Source organism: Zingiber officinale, chromosome 7B (genome assembly GCF_018446385.1).
Source record: "Zingiber officinale cultivar Zhangliang chromosome 7B, Zo_v1.1, whole genome shotgun sequence".
NCBI classification, from domain to species: Eukaryota; Viridiplantae; Streptophyta; class Magnoliopsida; order Zingiberales; family Zingiberaceae; genus Zingiber; species Zingiber officinale.
Window position 1 is genome coordinate 12078238 of NC_055999.1, and position 25606 is coordinate 12103843.

General features: G+C 36.4%; 2 protein-coding genes across 7 annotated transcripts; one reads left to right on the forward strand and one right to left on the reverse strand.

The window, feature by feature from the left end:
* Positions 1-345: 345 nt before the first annotated feature.
* On the reverse strand, positions 346-6236 carry LOC122005323 (mannose-P-dolichol utilization defect 1 protein homolog 2-like). Its single transcript, XM_042560323.1, has 8 exons — positions 5943-6236; positions 3210-3363; positions 3000-3072; positions 2783-2849; positions 2622-2681; positions 1458-1518; positions 1058-1099; positions 346-768 (listed from the first exon to the last, which is right to left on the reverse strand). Exons 1-8 carry the CDS (start codon positions 6093-6095, stop codon positions 665-667), a joined length of 714 nt encoding a protein of 237 aa, XP_042416257.1. The 5' UTR covers positions 6096-6236; the 3' UTR covers positions 346-664.
* A 278-nt stretch (positions 6237-6514) lies between these two features.
* On the forward strand, positions 6515-16118 carry LOC122005325 (2-dehydro-3-deoxyphosphooctonate aldolase 1-like). 6 transcript variants are annotated; one of them, XM_042560330.1, is made up of 8 exons: positions 6519-6908; positions 8744-8807; positions 10544-10641; positions 10735-10831; positions 11928-11993; positions 12810-12869; positions 12990-13075; positions 14778-16118. In XM_042560330.1, exons 3-8 carry the CDS (start codon positions 10610-10612, stop codon positions 14785-14787), a joined length of 351 nt encoding a protein of 116 aa, XP_042416264.1. In that variant the 5' UTR covers positions 6519-6908; positions 8744-8807; positions 10544-10609; the 3' UTR covers positions 14788-16118. The 6 variants fall into 6 exon arrangements, with proteins under 6 accessions (XP_042416259.1, XP_042416261.1, XP_042416262.1 ...); XM_042560325.1 differs by lacking the exon at positions 14778-16118 and having other exon boundaries at positions 6515-6908; positions 10551-10641; positions 12990-13717; XM_042560327.1 differs by lacking the exon at positions 14778-16118 and having other exon boundaries at positions 6515-6908; positions 8750-8807; positions 10551-10641; positions 12990-13717.
* Positions 16119-25606: the final 9488 nt, after the last annotated feature.

The following is a 25606-nucleotide window of genomic DNA, read 5'->3' on the forward strand; positions in this document are numbered from 1 at the left end:
AAATCGATAAAAAAATTGTTGACTAAATTAAAAAAATATTATTTAAGAAATCAACGTTATAGAAATATCAAAGTCTTTTAATTTAGAACACTTACAAAAATCGAAATTCTTAATTTGCATTTGTAAATATATAGAAATTGTGGTTGTTTCAGTTAAATTCAAAACTATTTTTTAATGGTTTTTCTTTCTAATTTAACGTCATTTGTTAGTTTTAACACTCTGCTCCAATGTCTTTAATTAATGAAATTATGTTAATGGAATTAAAGTTATTCATCAGTAATCATCATTCATGATACGAACACACAAAATTGACGTGGCTTCCAACATCAATGCTGTAACATCAACTAATAAAATAAAACTGGATTTAACTGAAATAAATGAAGCAATGAAGACTACAGAATCGACCAGAAATGACAAGTTACAATTTCTTGTAATATATGAGAAACATAAAGTTGGACATTTAGGAAAGCTCTGAAACCAAATAATAATAATACCTACTAAACAAGAGATGCCACCAAAATCAAAGCAATAACTATTAACTGGCAAGGTGAATTCTCACCATGGTTCTGGGGTTTTGGCAAACCAACAAGCATTTTAGTAGCACCACTGGAGTGTGATCTTGTAACAAAGAGCATAGACATGCCAGCTGAAGATGCTTGCTGGTCTAATTCTCTTTCTTCTCCTTTTTCGCTTCCGGTTTTTGGTATAAAACTATCTGGCTTAATATGGTGCCGTTCGTCATGATGCCGATGATTGAACCCATAATCACTTAATATGGATTAAGGACAACAAAATGAAGTAACTTTCTGGCCAAAGGACATCTACAGTCAACTGAGGGAAATCATTTTGTGAGTTATGAACTAGAGCATCTCCAATGAAGTGACTAGTTACTAATATGTAGATTGATCCTCGTTCACAAAACAAGACGACAGAAGCATCTACATTCAAGTGACTTGTCACTAGGGATGATAAGAAGCCGCTAATAAGCAGCAGTTAAAATTAATAAGCTGGAGAAGGCATAGCTGAAGAATATTTTACTAGAAAGTCACAAGGATACCACTAACTGGAGCATTTTCCTGAATGCTGGTGAAGACTCTCACTGCAACATGAAGAAAAGTAGACAATGTATGAAAGTTGCACTAGAAAGCATCAACAGAAACACAAGAACTTGAGGATATGTTAGTTCATGACATCCTAAGTAAACATCATTTCCTAGTTCAGAATAGATATTCGCTGATCTTTAAAGCTTCACACACACACACACACGCACTTGAAAAGTTGGTGAAATTCAACTAATGATTGGACAAGAAAAGAAACAAAACTCGTTCATAGTAAGCTGCATCTACCAAAAGGTTGACAAAATCAAAGAAGCAGTTGCTAAGGCATTGCTCCACATGCGGTAATGAAAGATGATGCAAAAAACTAATTAAATGATTGATCTCTTTTCAAGAGCATACCTATAGAGCCAGCAAAATTCATAAAACATGTCAAGAAGCTCAATTCTCCAGTACTCTTATTCTGCACAAATTCACGTGAGAGAGAGGTCACAGACTTGAGAACTGAATGAAGCTTCACTAAACACATATTAATGTCATCATAAACTACTACCTGACCTGCAACCTCATCAATTTTTCAGTCATTTTGTCACAGTTTTCTTCTAATACAGTTAGTTGGTGGACACTAAAGTGACATATTTGACTGAATGCGCAATGCAATATATCTTCAATTTGGATGAACTCATTATAAAGTTATAGATATGCATCATGCAACAGAACAAAATGACAAATGCTTTAAAGAAAAATTCTTTTAATGTATGAAGGTCCTAAAATTACAATTGTAGGTAAGTTGGTTGGAGAGACAAAAAGGAGTAAAATACCTTGCCCTTGATAAATTGACAGTGATAAAAGATTCACAAAAGTGGGATCTGTATAATGAATATTTCAAGCAAAATGAACCTGGACTAAGAAAATAGTATACTGGAGAAGTATAGAGATAATTGCAGGATACAAAATTAGTTAAGACTTGTGCACCTGTGTTCATAGATAGATATGATCAAGAAATGGAAGGCCATATGACCTCCAGTAGCTAGCAAACTAGTAATTAGAGAGGTCATGAGTAGGCTATAACAATGGTAAAGTACTGCATATGCATTGCAAGTACTGAAGAGGTTGTATGAATCAATTGCTATGTAAAATAATGTTAGGCATCTGAGGTCTTAGAACTACAGGTAAAAGATTCTACATTTTATGCACTCATTTCATTTTCAGATGAACATTTTCCTTCCATGGATACATTATCATCATAATATATGTCAATTAATATACAATCATCAATATGTAGCATATCAACCATTTTTGTAGATCATGCTGCTAAAATAAAACAGCCACATATAAAACTTCTAAAGGATCTTAAAGTGATAGGCCAATACTTAAATCAAATCTGATCATGTAGCAAATATGAGTGGTGGAACATAGCAGGCAACTTTGTTTAGTCAGCATAAAGGATATATTATATAGTAGCAATTGAGAAACTAACAAATTATTACACACACTTTTCTCATTTGAGGAAGTGATATGCTAGACATTCAAGATATAGTTAAAAACTAATAACTTTTAACTTACTTTGTAGTTCGTCCATATTTGTGGTACTCTTGCAGAGAAAAAGATGAAATGTTGTGAAGCCTGTAAAGGCAAATGTGTAAATCAGAATACAGCAAGGATAGCACTAGTAACAAGTAATAGTATTTCAATATAACTAAACGGTAGAAGTGACTTATGCTTACATATAGGGCTTCAAAAAGAAATGGATCAATCTGACCAGCAATTATAGTTGGTGCTATAGCACAATACCTAAACACCTTTGATAAGGAGAACAAGAAATGATCTAGAGATTTTTAACTATCATAAAACATTGCTCAACATAAAGATTACACCCAATGTATCAGGCAGTCATTTCAAAAGAATATTCAGCTATCAGATGTCCAACAATATGGAGGATACAAAAGAGGTTTAATCCAGGTCTTTCCTCCAAGTGGTTGAGAATAGTAGTAGATAATTGCAACTAGAATTATAGCTGCGAGTAAAAGAAACAAAGGCATCCATTACATTCATGAAAAGAATGCAGAAATTAACAGAGTAAGGAAAATAAACATGAAAATTTTCAGGGAACTTATTTAGTGTAGTGTCACTAAGATAATGTAGCATACGTACCTTGGATCAAGAGAAACAGCAACTCTCCATAAGCTGAAAATGGAAGCTCCTTGTGGACACAATATGCCAAAGCAATTGTGTAACCCACCACTTCTAACTCAAAAGCCACAAGGCTAAGTCCTCTAACACTATTGTGTTTCAAGATTTTGAGTATCTGCAAGCATAAAAGTGGTGGGGAATGAGTTCAAACTCAGTATTCTAGAAGCAAGTATGTTAGCATGACTCATCAGTCATAAGAAAAAGAAAGAAAGAAAATAATGCATCGCAAATTACACGGGCAACTGCGAACATATCCTATAATAGAATGATGATTAAATCCTAGAGATTTATACATCTGCTTCAAAAGGTTTCCAGTGAAAAATCAATATGCACGACCAACAAGAAAGGGCTGTTAAGAACATTCATAGACGAAAACATTTTAGAAGCTCCCACTATGCAGGGTCCCGGGGAAGGATCCATTATACGCAGCCTTACCCTGCTTTTTGCAAGAGGTTGTTTCCATGATCCATTTTAGAAGTACAGTAGTTATATAACAAATATGTACACTCAGGAACAAAAAGCAAAATTCTCATGTTTCCTAATTAATGTAACATATATTCTCTTGTTATATTCTTCACAAGTTCTTCCAGATTCAGGAAGACAAGTTATTAACATTTGTGGTAAGCTCAAAGAAAGTTAAATACAAGAAATGAGAATACAGTATGGTCGAACCATCTAGCCATGTTATGAACTCCTTATCACTGGATTTTAGAAGTCCCAGATCTAGGACCACCTCAAGGTTTTTTAGAGTGCATACTGTCGTTTTTTAGAGTGCATACTGTCAGTATGCATCTTGATGTAGAAGAAATATAGACAACAGAAGTTAAATCTGAAACTGAACAACATCACGCATAAGCTTTTTGATTGAGATTAGATAAATAAATTCCAGAAGTAACAACAAGATGAAAGTACTACAATAATTATCTTATGTGAGGATACAATGTATTGTCAGAAAAAAGTATATAAACAGAAGTAATATCAGTAAGATATTAAGAATAATCAAACTGCACAAAGATCTATGCACTTTATTAATACCAATGGCATGAAAATAAAATTCTTTGGAACCCCAGACAGAAAAAAATGACAAAATTTAGGGTTCTCTTCTAGAAGAGAAAAAGAACCAATGTCATGGACTGTCAGTTCATCTGCTCTTGACTAATTAGAGCATCTCAAAAGCATGACCTGGCCAAGTAATTGCTACTTGACTAGATTGCAAGATCTCTCAAGAATAGATCTCACAAAAAAAAAAGACTTCTCTTTAAGTCTTCCACAACCTCCTTAGCAACCAAAAGTATGACCTGCAACTTGGTAGACTGCAATTAAAACTCTATGAGAAACTGCAGAATTTTTTTTTACTGGAAAGCAGAGGTTTAATAGATTGTATGCACATGTCACTAAGTTAATAGGTCCCAAAATGATTAAAGAGAAAAGACCTCAAGACTTGGATGATAAGCATGTAGGTTTTTTCAGCAAGAATCAGCCTCACACACAAGCAACAAGCTCAGCACAGCCAAAAATCATATCTTAGGGTGTTGTTTTTATCTCTTAGGCTTTTACTTAGAGTGGCCATTAGGAGAGGTGGTTGTGGTTTTTAACCTTAATAACCTTGCTAAAGTTGTGACAGAAACTAGGGTGCATGCAGAGATTGCTGGAGACCAAAGAGCTTGTAGAGATAAAGAATTGCTTCTCAAGAATAACTTTTGGTCCATGCAACATATGAAGTAAGGCTTTTCCTGTTTTCTTTATTGGTGTTAATAGAGAAATCTAGAAGATATTGAAACAACTTTTTGTGCATGGTTTGAGCAAATGACTAGTATAGAATAATGTGAACTTCTCTCGTATTATTTGAACTTTTTTCAAATAGTAGACATAAGCCAAATTACATTATAAAGCTTTTATATATTAATTATTTTTTAGTGTGTTTTGTCTTTACTATCTCACTGTATTAGATGATGTTGTGTACAATTGCATTTTTTTAACAGTAGGATGACTTAACATTGACGGCTATAATGCATTTTAGGAACACTTGTTTCTATCGACATAGGGTGGTTAGAGACAACCAATTCAAGAATCCTTCTAATTGAGATTGATCCAATTAATTAATTCTTGATCATGTCAAATATCAATACCGCTAGCAATTGATGCTAGCGGGGTCTCAACCCCCAATAGAAAATAAAATAACTGGCTACCTTTCACTGTTTCTATGCAGACAAGAATTTGCAAACGAGTATTTTCAACATACCTTATAATTTTCGAAATAACATGAACATCAAAACAATTTGAACTAACACAATACAATCTAAAAGCCTCGTTCTCTCATGATCTTCTATCACAACCTCAGGACCAGCTATTTTTCTCATCGGATAAATAAAATCAGTCCCAAGTCAACATTTAATCGTACAGAATCAGCGATATTCATGCAAGGTATATCTCAATAGAACCTCTGCAGTTCCTTTCTAATGGAATCTAGCCTATGCCTTGTTCCCACTTGTTTGAGAAAAAAAATATATCCTGACTTTCCCTTCCAAATCCTCTATCGATCGCAAGTATGAGCTGATCCAAGACCACACACAACCCACTACACTTAGAGGCCCAAAACTACAGTGAATTATAATCGTCGGTAGGAAAAAAAGGGAATTTTTTTTGACAAAAATTGTATCGACCCAAGCTTGAATAAAAAAGAATTGGAAGGACCTGAGGGAGTTTGACGGTGGTGGAGGCAGCGACGATACAGTAGCCAAGGAGCTTGGATACTAGTGGAAGCACGCAGTTCTTTTCGGGAAATTCCCATTCTTGCAGCGCCCCCAATACGCACCCAAAGTTCATGCCCAAGATCTCCAATTCCATCTCCGCCTCTCTTTCCTCTTCGTCGGCGTCGTCGTTAACAAAGTCGCTCGGAGGTGACGTTGAAGACTGGATCTACGGCGGCGGCGACGGTGCTCGGGTGTGTCCAAGAAAATTCGGCTAATTTACGGGATCGCTCCCAATTTTGTAGTTTTACCTGCTCGCGTCTCCAAATTTTCAAAATTTACGATCACGCCCTCTTGAAAAACGTTATGGACTTATGGTAAACCCAAACCCATTATATATTATTATTCTTATATATTTAAATAAAAATATAACTATATTCAAGATTCAGATAAATTATAATAAAATTATTCCAGAATTATCTGAAACTTTTGTTCATAGATGTTACTAAGTTAATCTCGATTGAGTTTATTTTATATATCTTCGAAATATTAATCAAATACATTTTCAAGTATAAAATGAAGGAGTGATCAGGAAATTACTATTATGAAAGCGCTTTTTATGGTGTTTTCCGTAAAGGTCCTTGTAGATCTCGATCGTTAATCTATCAACGGACCGGATCGATTTCCCTTTTGTTTCCAGAGCAACTCTTTCGTCCCCTCTGACACGTGACTCGCCTTGCAGTCGTTCTGCACCGGGCGCCCACCTCGCTCTCCCCCTTCGCCGGCGTTGCTCGCCGGAGTTCAGATTCCCGGCTTCGAAGATGCCCGGACCAGCCGATCGCCATCGCTCTATCCCAACCATTCGCGAACTCTCTGGCGTGGCCACCCTGTCTCATTGCCTCTTCGCCGGACGGAAAGCGACAGAGTTGCCTTCATCTCCCTCTCTTCGTATTTCACTCTTCTATTTCAGGTAACATTTCTCCCTTCCCCGGGCTTCTTCTTCTCTGTCTCGTTTTCTCTTTCCTGCCATGCGTTTCACCACTTGACATTCCCTCCTCTCTCATTCGGGCCGGCACTGACTTTTGGGGGCCTTGGGCGAAAAGAGAAAATGAACCTCCATAAAAAAAAAAAATACTAACCTACAATTTGAATATAGTTTAATAGAAAAACTTACAAATTAATATATTTAATTTAAAATATGATAAACCCCATACAAAATATATTTCTGAAGATTCTTCAAATAGTGCAACACTATATAAAATATGTTTTCTAAGTTTCTCCAAAAAGTATAATACCTACAAATACAAAAAAATAAGTATAAAATAATTATTGAAAAAATCTATATCTTCTAGCATTTTGAGAAGCAAAATTATCAATAAGATATTCAAAATCAAGTTTTTCTAACAACTCATTTTCAATACATAAATTGTCAAGTCATTTACTTTCAAATCATTATCATTATTTTCTCTCAATTCTTTTTGCTCATTCAGTGCATGATTATGATTATCATTTTCTCTCAATTCTTCTTGCTCATTGATTGCATGATCATTTAATTCTTCTTGATTACTCAATTGTTGCATGATCATTTAGTTTTTCTTGACTTTCTTCTTGTAATTCATCGACTAAATCTTCAATTAAAGCTAGCTTTAAAAAATTTACAAAGAACACCTTTGTGAGTTTTAATAATTTGTTCTACTCTTTTTCTTTTGTTTCTTTTAATACTCTGAGATTGATATTTTTTTGGAAATATATTTATACTACAAATTTTAAGTGTAAAAATAAAACACACAAAACCAGTAACAAAACTAACAATGAAATGAACACAAACAGTGAAAATAATAGTCAAAAGACAATAAAGCCCAGTTTGTGCTTGAAGAAATCGATATAATCTTCTAGGATGATTAAAATTGGGATAATTTATTTAAACTCTTTTAAATCGGTAAGAAAAATCATAAAATATTGACTCCAATATAATATTAAAAAACAATATTGAATATTGATGACTAGAAAAAATATAGATAAGTAACTTACATTGTAAGTTTATATATTGATGAATGATGATATTGATGAAACTAAAATTTTAATTGGAGAATAAACTTTTCTAATTTAATTAGAAGAGATTCAAAGGAGAAGAGGGGAGGAAATTAGCGTTCAGGATTCATACTTTATTCTTTAAAGTCTTATGACTTATGTAAATAAATTAATAAAAAAAATGTACCATAAATAAAATTTTGGAAAGAGAAAAAATGATCGTTTACCTTCCTTTTTTTATTTTTTTAAATTCTTTCTTAAATTTTAATAGACTTTTTTACCTTTATTAAAATAATTCAACAATATATATTTTTAGACCTTTATTAAAATAATCCAATAAAATATACTTTTTAGTTTTTTATTAAAACAATCTAATTATATATAATATATATTATATATACATGTCAAATTTGGGGGCCCCTAAACATCGGGGGCCCTTGGTCGTCGCCCCCGGTGACATGCCTCAGGGCCGGCTTTGCTCTCATTTCCTCCTACAGTCATCGTTGCAGCTTTCCACCTATTGTTTCTCAGCAATGGCAACTCAAGTGTAATTGCTGATCTTGATTTTGATTTTGGATCCATTTAGATGCGGTGAATTGTGGGTTTATCATTCTTCTATTTGTATTTCATTATTTTGGATCTGCATTCTGCTTCTGTGGCGACCAACACTTTCGAGATATCGGTTGAAAAGGAACAATAGTGAGAGTCTTTTTTGTTATTTTGAAGTCTTTGCCTTTTTCAATTTTCTCATTTCCTTCATACTTGTGTTCCTAGCTTCAGGTCTCTGCTGACGAATCAAAAGATGGATTCTCTTGCTGCACTATTCAAGCAGCTTAAGGTTTTTTCCTATCAATTTGATATCTCCAAATAGCTATATAGTTTGAATCACCCAAATAGTGCTTGAACATGTTTGATGCTTGGTAAGAGAAGAATCTCTTTTTAAATTGCTTATTAGGATGTGTTACGAAATGCAAACTGTTTGATATATGCAACAGTGAATATGCGTCTTTTTGTTTATAAGTCCTCTTTAATGTCTAATATAATGCATAACCAGAGGTCAATTTCTATTCAACATCTTTATATCAACATGAATAAGGTAGATTTTTAAAGCTAGCATGAGAATTGTTCAAGTTAAAGGGGCACTTATCATTCAACTCTAAAATGTTGGGTTGCTCAGCTATGTAAGTACTAAGAGTAGTCATTGTTGGTATATATATATATGGATCTGTAGTATTGATCCAATAGTTGGGCCTGATTAGTCATCTCGACGATAAGTCGATGACTCTAACCGGTGGAGCTCAGTATGGCAATGTGGATCTTGTCCCATTTATACTTCGACATCCCTTTCGGTTATCGAAGTACCCCTTCTAATAAGAGACATACTTTTCTTGCTATCATCGTTACCGATCTAAACTCGTCGGTTGTCGAATTATCCCTTCGGATATCGACACAACCATTTTGGGTAAACTTATCCATAAAGATAAGAGTATTAAGGTCGAGGTGAAGGCTAGACCTTCTTTCCTTAAGACGATATTGCCCCGCCCAGGTACTTACAGTTTATTGGCAATCGTCTTCTAAGATACAACGACTTGGGTCTCGAAATAAGAGCATTCCAAATTTCGAGCCCTGTCAAACTTTCAAAGCCTTGAAACTCTTAATCGAGGAGAGAGAGAAGAGAACTCAAGAGGAGAATTCACAACTTGAGAATTGAGTAAGTGGAATGAAAGGAATGGGGTTTGTTTTATATGGATGAAGGGTTACTCCCAAGAGATGAAAGGTTTCTTCCAAGAGGTGAAAGGATACGGGATGCGTCTTTTCCCTTAAACCTTTTCACTTAAGTCTTTTCATTATGATTAATTAATTTAATTGATTAATCTGATTAACTATTTACTTAATCTATTGTAAATATTAATTAATTAATTAATTAATATCACAATGATTAATCTTTTAATCAATCAATTAATCAACGAAATTAATTATAATTTCATACCCCTCAATAGTTCCATATACTCGAGTTAGCGTTCATCCATGAATCCAACTCGTGTGCGAGTCAAACTTCCATCTGATCATATCGGACCAACCTTTCATTAGACATTAATTTTTCATTTACTCGATAAATTGGTTTATGACGGTCTACTCACGAAATAACCGACTTATCCCTATTGGTCACCAAAACCAATTTTCCAAAACCATCTCTATGTTGATTAGATAAGTAATAGGAAGGATGGTGTTGGTGTAATTTTATTCTAGTTTAATTTTTTGTTACTGTTTTACAAGCTATCTGGACTCTGAAATTTGACAACTTAAATTATATCATGAAATTGCAACTCAAAATCAATAAAGTGGACAGATCTGGAGAACTACCTTTATATCATGCACTATCTAAAACAATGGTGTAAAAATGTTTTGAGTATAAACTTCCTTTCTAATGAATAGGTATTTGTCATTGTTCCTATATGTTTAGCTATTGGATTCAATTTTTCTTTCTTAGATCAATAAACATAATCATACCAGATATCAACATTTCATTCTTCTGCAATGCCTAAGTCTTCTTGATTTCTGATCTGTGAATAGGCTGCAGAGCCCTTTTTCTTACTAGCAGGTCCAAATGTTATTGAATAGGAGGAGCACATACTTAAGATGGCAAAACATATAAAAACTGTAACGTCTAGGCAAGTTTGTAGTAACTCATTCTATTTATGTACTTAGTATGTGTAAGTCTTTTGTAATATAAACTTATTTGCTTATTGATTGACAACTTATAGGCTTGGTTTGCCCCTAGTGTTCAAGTCAAGTTTTGACAAAGCTAATCGCACTTCGTCAAAATCATTTCTTGGTCCTGGTTTGGAACAAGGTCTGAAGGTAGCATCTATGATTTGTTTTTCTGTTGCCCAAAACTTGTGTTCTTGTGATTGGATTTTCTATATGTTGACAAAACTTTGTTTAATAAATTCTGTTTGTATTGGGTTCTTTCTTTTTTTCAGTGCAAACAAAGAATATAGCTTAGGAATATATATTTTTTATTTTGCACTGAACCTCTTATAATATGTTTAAGAAAGGAAAGAAAATAAAAGTTGATAAAAATATTGTTTTGTTTTGTTGGTTTCTAAGTTCAGTTGTGTAGTACTTCCACGTCTTTTCCTTTCTAGTTCAATTACTTCATTATTTTTCAGAAACTAACCATTAATGTTACCCGTGTTATGATTTGTAGTAGCAAGTATTCATTAACTCATTGAACTTGGTTTTATAAGCTCTTAAAGTTTTTAACCTATATCTGAATCTTACCTTTGCTGAGAGCTAGTATGCAGTAGCAAGAATCATTGGCTGATTCAGTGTAGAAAATTTAGCTCTCAAAGTTTTTATCCTATATGTTAATCTTATCAACATAGAGAGCTATTAAATTGGGTACTCTTAATTAATCAACCACAATTTCAATTTAATAATTTCAGAAAAGTCTCGTGTTCAGCTGAACATTGCCCTAATCATACAAACAAAATTTTCTTCTATGCAGTGATATAGGATGTCATGATTTTCAAGGGAAACTACTTATTTTGGATGAATCTTAACTGTCCCACTCTAGACTTTTTCTGCATCAGGGAAGTTTATGAAATTTCATTGCCACAGAAAAATGATCTTACCCCTTTACATAGTTGCTGTTGTCACCAATTTTACACATCAAAGATGATAAAAGGACATGGTAATTTATAGATAATCTTTCTTTGAGTTAACAGTAGTGACCTTTTTGACGGAGAAACAAAGAGACAGATTTTCACTTGATCTTTTTACTTTTTGTCTGAAATAATTTATGATGAAATATACATAATGATGACTCTGCTTTACAACCTACTAAAAATACAATGCTTTCTGTTGCCTTTTTTATTTTACTGTGCTTGCAATTCTAGTAATTATTTTGTACTGTTAATTTATGCGAATTCACATACAAGGATTTGAATGGCAGATTCTTGAGAAAGTAAAGGCGGCATATGATCTGCCAATCATAACTGATGTCCATGAGAGTAGCCAGGTATTCAGTTTCTTCTGTAAAGTGTTTGGTTGTCTTCATCCCTGGGCATAATGCTATATAGATCATGCTTTCATTGATCAAATGCTAAAGTAGATCCCTTTGTATCATTAATTATGATATTTTACCTTAGGTATTCTTCAGAGATTCCTAGACAAGTTCTTTCTCCGGGGCAAGTATACAATCATCTCTTAAACATTTTTTTTTTCTGAAGGGCTATGAAAGAAAGATCATGTAATCATATGCATAGTTACCAAATGACATGATATTCAATGATTTGTGTTCCTGATAAAACAAAGATCTACCAAATTAGAAGTATCTGACAAATATTGTATCCGTATGAAAGGCCCTTTAAATGCACTATGAAGAAACCAAAATTCACAGACCAATGTGTATCTGCTTCTTGGAGGAAAAAACCTATTGATTCTCTACTTTATCCTTATCAAACTAGTTAAATTCTTGATGGACATTGCAGATATTTTGATTTTTCAGAGAAATGAACAAGAGTTATAGGTGAGATTCTTATCTAAGTATGACAATGGCCCTAGTACATAATACTTCTTAATTTTTGGTAGCTGTAAAAGATGTTACCACAACACTACCCTGTTTCCCAACTTTACATTGAAGTAAACTTGTTGTTATGCAACAGTTGTTTTTTTTTCCAGGGTATATTCTAGGCTGGTAAACAATTTCTTCAAATTTCTTAGAAATTGATCAAGATATAGTCTGTAATTTATGTGCAGCTACAAGACAATGGGTAGAAGCTAAATTTTAAAAATAGCATGATGCCTAGTATCCTAACAATTTTCATAAATTCAGTGTGAAGCTGTAGGCCGAGTTGCTGATAGTATTCAGATTCCAGCTTTCCTTTGTCGTCAGGTATAATGTGCAACTTGAAATTAATCAATCTTTGCTATTATTCTACTATCATTTTACTGTACCTTTCTTCAAGTGATGTACAGAGAACTTCTCTTTTAACCTGCTACACTTGTGTAACAGGCAGACCTTCTAGTAGCAGCAGCTGAAACTGGAAGAGTCATAAATATCAAGAAAGGCCAATTTTGTGCTCCGTCAGACTTCAATAAGTTCATACTTTTATTTAGTTTTCTGTATCTCTGCATGCTGATGATTTTTATTTTTTCAGAAAGTAGAAACATGTTTATATTAAAGTGATGTTAACATCTAATGAGGCAATTTCCTGGCATGGAAGCTGCAAGCTCTTTCAGTATTTAAAACTTGTGTTCTGCATTATCTAGTCTTAATTTCTGGGTACTAACTTGTGCCCTACTCATTTTGTTGACTTTCCCTACACAATCATTATGCTTATGTTGATTTCCTTAGAGCTTAATGTCTTAGTATGATTCAAGAGTTTCATAGTGCACAATTGTTTTTAAGTTAATTGATGTCCCTTTGAGGAAGTTGCAGAATTTCAAGTGCTAAGGGAAGATAAGAAATTGTTCATGTTTCATTTGGTATATAATGATCTTTGACCATTCATCCCTATGTTCAAGCTATTATAATTCAAGCATTTTTGCTGAATCGTTTCAGTTTCAATTAGAAATGAATGGTTAACATGTTTCAATAGAGAATGTGAATGCTCCATAATTATATAAGACCTTTCAATTTCTGTAATGATAAATTACCTATATGTAGACTCTAGCAAACATGTAATTATCAGTAATATTGATAACTAAACTATCTCCTACAACAACAACAACCAAGCCTTATCCCACTAGGTGAGGTCAACTATATGGATCCTTTTACCTCATTGAGCTCTATTTCCAATTATATTATCATCTATATTTAAATAAAGTTTATCTTGGTTTACCATGGCTAACCAAGTCTTTTTTGGTTTTCCTCTTCCTCGTTTGATATGCATGTTTGTCATAGTTTCACATCGCCTAACTGGAATATTTATTGGTAGTCTAAGTACATGTCCATACCATCTTAAACGTGTCTCTCCTGAACTAAGAAAATTACTGTTGGGATTTTCTTTAATTAGAAACCTACTTGAACAAAATGTCGGCTAGGAATATTCAACTTTGTTAATGTGAAGATCCTTGATCCTCACAAGATGCTTCATCAGCGAAATTATAAATTTTAGAATATTAGTAGGTGTGTTTTTATATGAAAACCTTAATTGCATATGAGATGATAGCCATTTAATTTGTCCTCATATATCTGTAATAAAATTGGCATGAATATCAGTCAGGCACTCCTGAATATTTTTGACAGCTATGAGTCAAAATTAGGTTGTTGGTGTTCATTATAAAATGATTACATGCCATGACTGGTACTTAAGAGTTGCTCTGATAAAAGTACCAAATTTATCTGTTGTTAGACTAATAGAATAGAAATGCCACAGGCGTTTTCTTGTTTGATTTCAAAATAGTAGACTTCTTTCTTTGCATTAATTTTGGCCATTACTTAGTTTGTTATAGTCTTTTAAGCAAACTAAGTTACTGGTCTAGGTATTGGTATTGTGAAATTAAAGGTACCTTTTTTAATCAGAAAGGAAGTTGAAAATCTCTTTGTTTTTTTGTGTGTGTTGGGTTTGTGTTGTAAATAATTCCTGAAGCTATTAATTTCTTCATTATTTGTTACGGTTATTTAGTTTACTATGGTGGGTGGAATGTATCACAAACCTGATAAATTTAATTGTCTTTTTATGGATTTTCTATGAATTCCTATCATCTTTAAAATATGGGATCCATGTCTTTTGGAACAATCATAGTGTTATTTTGCCTCCTCTTTTGAATAAAGGTGACTTTTTTTTTTTTTTTTAAGGTTATGGTGAATTCTGCAGAAAAGGTTAGACTCACAGGAAATGCTAATGTAATGGCTTGCGAGAGAGGCACTATGTTTGGTTACAGTGAGTTTGCTTTAATATTTGTTACAACATGTGTTGTCATGCCCAACATCATCTATAATTTGATATTTTGCTGTCTTTCTGTAAATTGTCTAGAATGTTGGTTATGTGAAGGAAAAACCTTTTTACATTGAGTTAAGATAGATCCTTTGTTTATATTATGGCATTCATAAGTCAGAAACTTCTAGTGAGCTCTTTGTTTTCTCTTGTTTAACCTTTACTGTACAATTTTGTTCTTTGACTTGATATTAACTAAAAGAGATACCTTTATCTGCCAATAGTGATCAAAAGTACACATCTTTAAATCTTAGAATTGTATAAATACATTTTCTTTTGTTTAACTGGGTTCAATCCTATGAAAATGCCTCCATTTGCCAATAGTGATCAGAAGATTTCATTTCTTTTCCATCCCTGAATCACCCTCTAACATTTTTGCTCTTAATTGTTCAATTTAGGTTCCATCTATTTTGTAAAAAAATGTTTTTAAGGAAAATGAAAATTTGATTTTATAGTGTTTGGTATGATAAAAAAAATCATAAACAATAGAAAATTTTCTTTTGGTCACTAGAAGATATAGAATTCTTTGAGGAAAATGACTTCCTATGAAAAAGAGTGGAGTCATCTTCTCACTCATTCATAAGCTTTTCACTCAATCAATAAATTCATCTCCACCCTTCGCCCTCATTTGAACAGAGATTGATTGATCTAGGTAGGCCAATTCAACTAGGTAATCTAGTTGTGTTCGTCAAACCAAGTGGTCAATCGAGCTAGACTGTCCAACCGTTCCAATAGAGCTGAGCAAGTTGAGTAATCTAGGTAGTCAAGGGAGGTTGAGTGAGCCGAGTGAGTTGGTTGGAATCAGGTAATTTAGGCGAGTAGGATAGGTTAGTCCAATTGAGAAGTTTAGGTGAGTCGGTCAGGTCGACTAGTCTTGTTGATATTAGTCCTTAGTGTTTTAATGGTTGGCAAACATGTGTAAGTGAGAGATTTGAGATTGACAAAGTTGACTAGGTGTACAAGTCAACCTAATCAAGGTGGACTCTTTGGATCAGGTGGAAAAGCATTTTAGTTGACCTAGTTAGGATGGAGTCTCTGGATTAAGTGATGTGTTTCAACTTTGAAGAAATACCCTAGATATGTAACTTGGTAGTGTTGGAACCCCAAGGTTGTTTTGGTGTGATCAACAAGTTAAGTTAGGTCCTGTGTGTATTTAACCTTGTGTCTAAGTGTGCAGGAGCTTAGGAGCACAGGTACTCGAGCGGAAGACGCAGCTAGCGAGAAGGACGGCACGCTGTGCGTCCGAGGGACGAGGCGCTGCGGAAGAGTACACCGGCGGACGAAAAGGAAGCGCATGGTGGTTCCGAGGGACGAAAGCCGGAGCGGAAGATTGCTCGGGGACGCAGCTAGCGAGAAGGTCGACGACCGAGGGACGAAGACTGCGGATGAGTACGCTGGCGGACGAGAAGGAAACACGCGGCAATTCCGAGGGACGAGAAGCCGGAGGGAAGCACGCTCGAGAAGACCGGAAGTTGGGTTCGGGTGAGCCATTTTCCGGATGGCAGAGATCACCCAAGCAAGCGGATCCGGAGTAGAAGACCCAGACCGAGCTGAACCAAACCGGAGCAGTGGTCCCCGGATGAAAAAGTCAACATTGGTTGACTTTGGGCTCCGGGGCGCCCGGAATAGTCCGGGGCGCCCGGAGCAGCCCGGGGCGCCCGGAACCCTTCCGGGCGCCCGGACCCAGTATTTTGACCAGATTGAGTCAAAACTCGATCTGAACGTTGGGGGATAAAATTTATCCCCCCAGGGCGCCCGGAACCCTTCCAGGCGCCCCGACCAAGGTTATAAATATAGCCTTGGTCCAGAAGCTTTAAATCAACTCAGAGATTTACATTCCAAACACTTGTGCGATTCTGTTCTAGTTTAGCTTCTGTCTTTTGTGCTTTCACTGCTGTAAGAGGCTTCTCCGCCTGAAGGAGATATTTTAGTGCACGTTCATTCTTTGGATTAACAACCTCCTTGGTTGTAACCAAGTCAAGTTGTGAGCCTCTTCTTTCTGCTTTTTATTTACTGCTAATTTACTTTATGCAAGTGTTCTGTTGAAAGTTCGAGAAGGGTCTTTTCTGTTTATTTTTTTAGGCTATTCAACCCCCCCCTTCTAGCCGGCCCAACGGTCCTACAAGTGGTATCAGAGCCGAGACGCTTCAGGAGGACTAACCGCCGAACGAAGCAACGAGATGGCCGGATCTAACATCCACCCACCAAAATTCGAAGGGGACTTTGCAAGCTGGAAGAAGCACATGGAGGTATTTTTCGGCACCGATTTTGATTTATTACTAATAATGGAACTCGGTTTTGAAGCTCCCGAGGGCAAAGCGAAAAATCAATGGACAAAGAAAGAGCAGGCCGAGTATGTGGCAAACAAGAAAGCAGAATTCCATTTGCTAACCGTACTTCCGCCACAAGAAGTCAACCGTGTCAGCACCTACAACTCGGCAAAGGAGCTTTGGGAGAAGTTCCTTATCCGAAGCCAAGCTTGCGAGACGGGACTTACTTCGCAACCAGCTCACCAACCTCCGTCTTGAAGAAGGTGAAACAATTGCACATCTACACTCAAGGATACAGGAGCTCATCATCGGACTTTCGAATCTCGGAGAAGAGGTAAGTAACCGAGATTCGCTTAGGTACGCTTTAAATTCCTTCCCTAGAAATTCAAAATGGGCATCACTAGTAGATGCTTTTTACATTTCGAAGGACTTAGAAAAAATTTCATTAGAAGAATTTTTTTCAACATTTGAAGTGCATGAGTCAAGATGTGCAGGAATGAGGGAGCCAAAGAACAACGTCGCCCTCAAAGCTTCGAGAGACGAACCTTAATCGGAATCTTCTCTCGACGATGAAGAAATGGTAATGATGGTAAGACGATTTAAGAAGTTATACAATTCTAGAAAAACTAACCATCCACAGGGTAGAAAGAAAAGAACGATCCGCTGCTACCATTGCGACGAAGAAGGGCATGTCAAGGACAACTGCCCCAAGCTGAAGAACAAAGACAAGGAAAAGGGTAAGAAGCCTATCCAAAAACGAAAGGCCCTGAAGGCGACGTGGGACGATACCTCGTCCGAATCGGAAGTCGAAGCATTCTCCGGACTCGCACTGATGGCGAGTCATCAAGACGACGACTGCGATTCAAGCTCTTCCGAAATGAGCATCGAGAGCATCGATGAAGGGGGAGACACGTCGGAAGAAAGCAGCAGCTCGGGGGAGAACGAGATCGACAAGGTAAGTCAGGTACGATCTCTTCCTCCCGATAAAATGTTTAAGTTCGTTAAACTTTTAACAAAAGATTGCTACAAATTAGAAAGTGAAAATAAAAATTTAAAAGTAATTCTAGCTAAGTCTTGTCCCTTAGAAGAATTAGATAAATTAAAAATAGCAAATGAAAAATTGAAACTTGAAAATGATGATTTGAAAATTCAAGTAGATAACTTGAAAAACTATGCATGTTCATCTAAAACCAATTTTAGAAGATTTAATAATTTAAATTGGTACTTTAAATATCACCCGGGACAAATTAGGAACATTTCAAGAAAATATGTCCCTAAAAGCTTTTTAATTAATCCAGTAGGGTGGAACCTATATTGGGTTCCTAAATCATGCCTAAACTAAATTGTAAAATTAGCGCTTTAAGTGAGAAAATTAAACAAAGAATTTCCTTATGAGGCTTTGTCAAGGAAGTGGTTGTTGCTCCAATAACCAAGAAGGCCTAGTGCCTCGCTACGACCTGGAAGCCAAAATATTGAAATAAATGTTTAATTAACTTACTAATAAAGCATTAATACAAGAATTAATTAGTGCTTTAAAAAGGTTATTCAAAACATTTTATTTTAGAAATTTACTTAGAATTTTTTTTTCCCCTAAGTCATTTTTTTTGCGCTTAAAAATTCTCAAAAATTTTAGGATTTTTTTCTTACTTAGAAAAATTCTCAAAAATCATTTCTTCCTAAGTTAAAAAAAAAAAAAAACTTTTTCCTGAAACTAGAAATCTCAGCTTAAATTACTTAGAAAATTTTTCTAAATTTCTTAAAAACCTAGAAAATTTTTTTTTTCTAAGTTTTTAAACCCTTAGATTGTTTTTTCTTGGAACCCCACTTTTTTTGTGATCAAAGGGGGAGAAAGAAAAGTATAAGTCTAGGGGGAGGTAGATAGATTTATTTATTTTTTTATCTTTTCTATCTTTTTGCACTTAAATTACAAATTAAGTTAATTTACTTAATTTTATTTTATGTCTATTTTAACCCTACCTTAACTTAGGTTGATCACACCAAAAAGGGGGAGATTGTTGGAACCCCAAGGTTGTTTTGGTGTGATCAACAAGTTAAGTTAAGTCCTGTGTGTATTTAACCTTGTGTCTAAGTGTGCAGGAGCTTAGGAGCACAGGTACTCGAGCGGAAGACGCAGCTAGCGAGAAGGACGGCACGCTGTGCGTCCGAGGGACGAGGCGCTGTGGAAGAGTACACCGGCGGACGAGAAGGAAGCGCGTGGTGGTTCCGAGGGACGAAAGCCGGAGCGGAAGATTGCTCGGGGAGCGTCGACGACCGAGGGACGAAGACTGCGGATGAGTACGCTGGCGGACGAGAAGGAAACACGCGGCAATTCCGAGGGACGAGAAGTCGGAGGGAAGCACGCTCGAGAAGACCGGAAGTTGGATTCGGGTGAGCCCTTTTCCGGATGGCAAAGATCACCCAAGCAAGCGGATCCGGAGTAGAAGACCCGGACCGAGCTGAACCAAACCGGAGCAATGGTCCCCGGATGAAAAAGTCAACATTGGTTGACTTTGGGCTCCGGGGCGCCCGGAACAGTCCGGGGCGTCCGGAACCCTTCCGGGCGCCCAGACCCAGTATTTTGACCAGATTGAGTCAAAACTCGATCTGAACGTTGGGGGATAAAATTTATCCCCCCAGGGCGCCCGGAACCCTTCCAGGCGCCCCGACCAAGGCTATAAATATAGCCTTGGTCCAGAAGCTTCAAATCAACTCAGAGATTTACATTCCAAACACTTGTGCGATTCTGTTCTAGTTTAGCTTCTGTCTTTTGTACTTTCACTGCTGTAAGAGGCTTCTCCGCCTGAAGGAGATATTTTAGTGCACGTTCATTCCTTGGATTAACAACCTCCTTGGTTGTAACCAAGTCAAGTTGTGAGCCTCTTCTTTCTGCTTTTTATTTACTGCTAATTTACTTTATGCAAGTGTTCTGTTGAAAGTTCGAGAAGGGTCTTTTCTGTTTATTTTTTTTAGGTTATTCAACCCCCCCTTCTAGCCGGCCCAACGGTCCTACAGGTAGAATGTATCGTATTATGAAAGAGACACTTATGTAGAAGTGAGATACCTAAAAAGCCCACATCTTGAAGTCTAGAAAAATTCAATTTCTAACTGAAACTATTTATTATTGGATGACAAAAGGGTTTTTTTGTCAACCAAACTCTATGGATAACAATCAAATGAAATTGTATGAAAATTATCCATTAATCAAATGTTGGTTGACTAAATAATTTTCATCGGCAGACCAAAAATCATGGATAAACTTAAATTTGAAAATTAGCTATTACAAATCACCTATAAATATCCCTTAGAGACTTCTTACTCAAACAATAACACATACATTCTCTTGATTCATCTCGTCTTTTTTGAGTAAAAACTTTTTAAGATGCTTTGTGTACCTCTTCTATATGTACATGTGGCCTTTTCTTTGTAATTCCTTCTCTTCCCTTGGTTTCTTTGTATACTTTTAGGGTGAGATTGAGATTTCTTTCCTCTATTTTAACTCAAATTCCACATTATTGTAAAGAGAGATTGTCAAAGTTTGATCTAGAGGTGATCGTCCTTCAGATCTAAGACCTATGAGAACTTGGAAAAACGTCCCAGGGTTACGGTGCTGCGATAGGACATTCAGGTTGCCACCCAGGTATCCGCGGTTCGATCCCCAGCTATGGCGTATTTGCAGAAATTTTTCCTCTAAATGGGGAGCACAACCAAAAGATGCTGGGCTTCTGGGTTGGCTGCAGTGCGCGCTTCCCGATTTATCCTATTGGCCGGTGGAAAACTTCCGTGGGGCCGGGCCGGTCACCTCGAGATAGTCAATGAGACTAACTGAGTTTATTATTTTTTTTTTGGAGAACTTGTAAAAACACTCTTGCTGTATTTACTTTTTTTTTTGCTGAAATTTTCCTTTAGAGAAGTGTCACATCAGGGCAACAAGTTTTGTAGAATTCTTTTTCTTTGTTGCAATTTAATTCTTGCTACAATTTATTATAACTTCTCATAGCAATTTAATTGGATTTTCATTGCAATTTATTTTAATTTACTGAGCTCAATTTTGAGCCTGATAACAGTACTAGTTGATTTGAGAAAGCAAAGCTAGGTTGGTTTGGCCAGTCTCCAGCTTGACATAGATTCAAATTTTACAATTCATAGTGTGTAGCTATCATCTGATTGAGCAAATTAATTTTTTACAGTCAAGCTTTTAAAAGATTTGATTTGTTAAAATCTTAGATAAGATTTAAATTCCATTTTTCTAGATGTTTTGATGATACATTTCAGATTATTTAATTTTTAGCTGATTTGATTGTTGATCCACGCAATTTGGAATGGATGCGAGAAGCAAATTGCCCTGTTGTAAGTATCTTGGATTTTCTTTTAATCAATTTTCTATTTTCTGTCTTATTATGATTAAACTATTTCCATTTACTACACCCTGGTATTAAGGATTAATGTGTTTGTGTAGCTATCATGTTCCTTATTTTGTATCTTTGTACATGTTTTGCTGCTTTTAAACTTATGATTTAACTGTTAAGCACATTTTCTTTGCAAAATACCATTTTTAAGAATTTCCGTGGCTTTAAACATATAGTGTTGGGTTTAAGTTGTAACAATCCAATGCAATATTGCATCAATACATGCATATTATACTCACATCATTCTTTCCAAAGCATTATATGAATGGGGGAAATTGTAGGGTACCTGTAAAATTTTCACTACCAAAGCCAAACTGTCTAATACCACCTAAAATTTATAATATGATAAGGTAAATGAGAGATTAGGCATTTTACGGATGTGTCTGTGCATGTATTATTCAGGTACTGCTACCAAGCCTTTAAACACAAACTCTTTCATACCATTCATTTGCATGATGGTATCTACTGCTCCATCCCAACCCACTAAACAGACATTCATGCCCTTTAAATGGATTGAGTTTTGCCAATTATATCAAGTCTTAGTTCCAATAGCAGCGCTTCATTATAAATAGTTCATTCTGATGAGTTTCATTGTAATTGTATATACTGATACATGTATAGGGTGTACTTAATGTATACGAGCTTGCCCTATGGATGTGTTGGAAATGACCGTGGGATGGATGTAAAGCTAAGCAAATTGCTTCCTCACCAAGAACCGAGGATTGTGTAGGTTGTAAGAAATGTGAATCCGCTTGTCCAATGGATTTTTTGAGTGTCTGTGTCTATTTATGTAACATCATATCACATTGTTTCTTTTATAAGTGTATGTAATTTTGTCTTTTTTTTTTCCAAATCATAATTTAAAAAAGTTTTCTTTTTCAAATTAAGATTTTATCTCCTCGCTGGATTTCCTCTAGAATAAACTTAGTTATGAAAGTTTCTTTGATAGGTAGCAGATATTACTCATTCCCTCCAACAACCTGCAGGGAAGAAGGTGCGGATTTGCATTAACTGTTAGAGCATCCACATTGAATGAATTAATATGGTGTTATAACGTTCAATGAGTGTTAAAACTGATGTAGAGAAAAGTTTGAACGAGGCTGACCCACCATTTCAATAAACTCGTTCATTGAATTTTTCTTTTCTTTTTTCTCTTTGTCTGTGTTTGTGAGGGTGGGCGCAAGGCTGACCCACCCCCACATGGGTTAATTTTATTTTTTTTATTAATATATATATTTTTTCTTAAAAAAATAAAAATTAAATATTTAAAATTAAAAACTAACAGCTAGTTAATGACTAATTTTAATTAAAAAAAATTAAAATTTCATCTATAAATATTCATCACCTTATTTCAATCTTTCAAACACCTAATCCCTCTAAAAATCTTCTCCTATTTTCCTCTGAAATTGATGAAAATAATCGAGGATTTTTTAGAAATTTTGTGAATTACCAAAAATTGCTGGAAGAAAATGCTTCTTTCCAAAATTCACAAATTTCACCAAATTATTCATATTTTTCATATCTACCAAATTATCCACATAATCCATACCCACCAAATCCATATGGTCCATATCTATCAAATTATCCATATAATCCATATCCACAAAATTATTCATCTAATCCACATGCAACCAATATGCCTTTTACATATCCGACGGAAAATGAATCGTTTACTTCGACTTTTATTCTAGAGACTCAACTGTCTGGCGGTGAATCCCTAATTGAACTCGCAAATTTGGAGAAGTCGGATTCTGGCACTGTCGGTAGAAGAAAGCGGTTAACATGGAGTAAGGTTGAAGACGAGGTTTTAGCGAGATTGTTTGTTACTATCAGCGATGATCTAATCATTGGCAATGATCAGAAGGTGGATGTTTTATGGGACGTATTGCAAGCTACTACAATGAGAATTGTCCTCCAGGTACACCCAATAGAATTGCAAGTGTCATACGATCATACTGATACAATATCATAAAAAAGGTATATCGCTTCAATGCAAATTACAATAGTGTTTATAGTGTGTATCGTAGCGGTCTGCGTATAAAAAATATCGCCAGGAAAATAAGGACATTGCATTTAATCTCGAGCATGTATGGAGAATCATAAAAGACCGTCCAATGTTTAGTCCATAGTCCGTGGATCACCTTGTTGGCACGAAGAAGGCAAGGACCTCGGAGTCGGGGGCAAGCAACACCTCATCTAACCAAAATGCGAGACTACATGTAGACCTAAACGAAGAAGAAACTCGTTCAATGGGTCAGAAGGCAGGAAAAAGTAAGGGCAAAATAAAATCAGACATTGAAGGTATGACAATAAATTTGGACAATATGTTTGCAAAGTTTAATAAGTATACAAGTATAAAAATGGCTGAAGTTGAAATGGAAAAAAAACAACTTGAAGTTGAGAAGATGAAAGCAAACACTACCGAGATGAAAGCAAAAGCTGCCTTAGCCAAAGTTCAACCAAAGGAATATGCAATCCTTTTGAAGGATACTTCGCAAATGACAGAAGAGTAATTTATCATCCACGAATATCTATGTTAAGAGATTAGGAGAAGATGGTGTTGGGACCTTTGTGCCCTCTAGAGGGGGGTGAATAGCGTCTCGTCGCGCGCTCGTCGATTGCGTCTTGATGATATGCAGCGGAAAGAAAGACACAACAAACCAAAACGCTAACACCTAGGGTTTACTTGGTATCCACCTCAATAAGAGGTGACTAATCCAAGGATCCACACACCGACTCACTCCTCCACTATGAAACACTCCTTCTCGGTCGCAGCCGGAGGCGGAGAAGCCTCATACAAACACACACAACACTACAACACTCACACAAGAAGAAAATACACGAATACAACTGAATATACACTTCTTCTTGCTTGTTGCTTGTTGTTGCCTCTTGAATCTTGGAGATGCACTCTAAGAACCCTCAAGAACTGGTAAGAATCTCGGAGAAGATTGCTGGTGAAAATCGCAGCAAACCGCAGGAGAAGAACGCAAAGTTCTACGGAGAAAACGCTCCGCCAAGGCTTTAAACAGTGCTCCCAATCGATCCATCCATCCCCAATCGATTACCACGTCAGCACCGCTTCATCGCAGCCGTCCATCACCTGCATCCTGCCCAACAGTCACTTCCCAATCGATCGACCGATCGATTGGGGCTGCCTAAATCGATCGCCCGATCGATTCAGCACCTTTCTGTGCTCTCACGTCTATGCGTGAGCTTCTGCTGCCCAATCGATCGACCGATTGATTGGGACTGCCTGAATCGATCGCCCGATCGATTCAGAGCCTTTCTGTGTTCTCGCGATCGCGCGAGAACTTCCCTTCCCAATCGATCGGCTGATCGATTGGTAGCTCCCAATCGATCGCCCGATCGATTGGGAAGGCTTCTGTGCTCGCGATTTCACCTTCCAATCGATCGACCGATCGATTGGGCCTTCCCACAATCGCAACACACTCCAATCGATCGACTGATTGATGAGGCCCTGGTTCAATCGATTGCCCGATCGATTGACCAACCTGGACTTGACTCAAACTCAAGTCCAAAGCCTCCAACCCAACTCTTGGTCAACCGTGACCTGTTGGGTCTCCATGTCTAGCATCTGGCCACACTCGACCAACCTCGAACTAGCCTTCTAACCTCCTCCATCAGCCTTGCGTCCTTCGGATATCTCCCATCCTTTACGCCTTGCCTTCAGGAGCTTCCTTCGGCCTCATTCTAGTTGTCGGATTATACCACCACACTTGACTAACCTCGAACTAGCCTTTTAGCCTCCTCCATCAGCCTTGCATCCCTCGGATATCTCCCCATCCTTCACGCCTTGCCTTCAAGAGCTTTCTTCTGCCTCATCCTAGTTATCAGGTTCTTCTTGCCAAGTCACACTAGAACTTACCTTGCCAAGACCACATGCTTGGACTTACAACCTTTGCCAAGATCACACTTGGACTTTTCGTTGCCTGGCTCCTCACCAGGACTTCCCAATTGCCTGGCTTCTCACCAGGACTTTCTCCTTTGCCA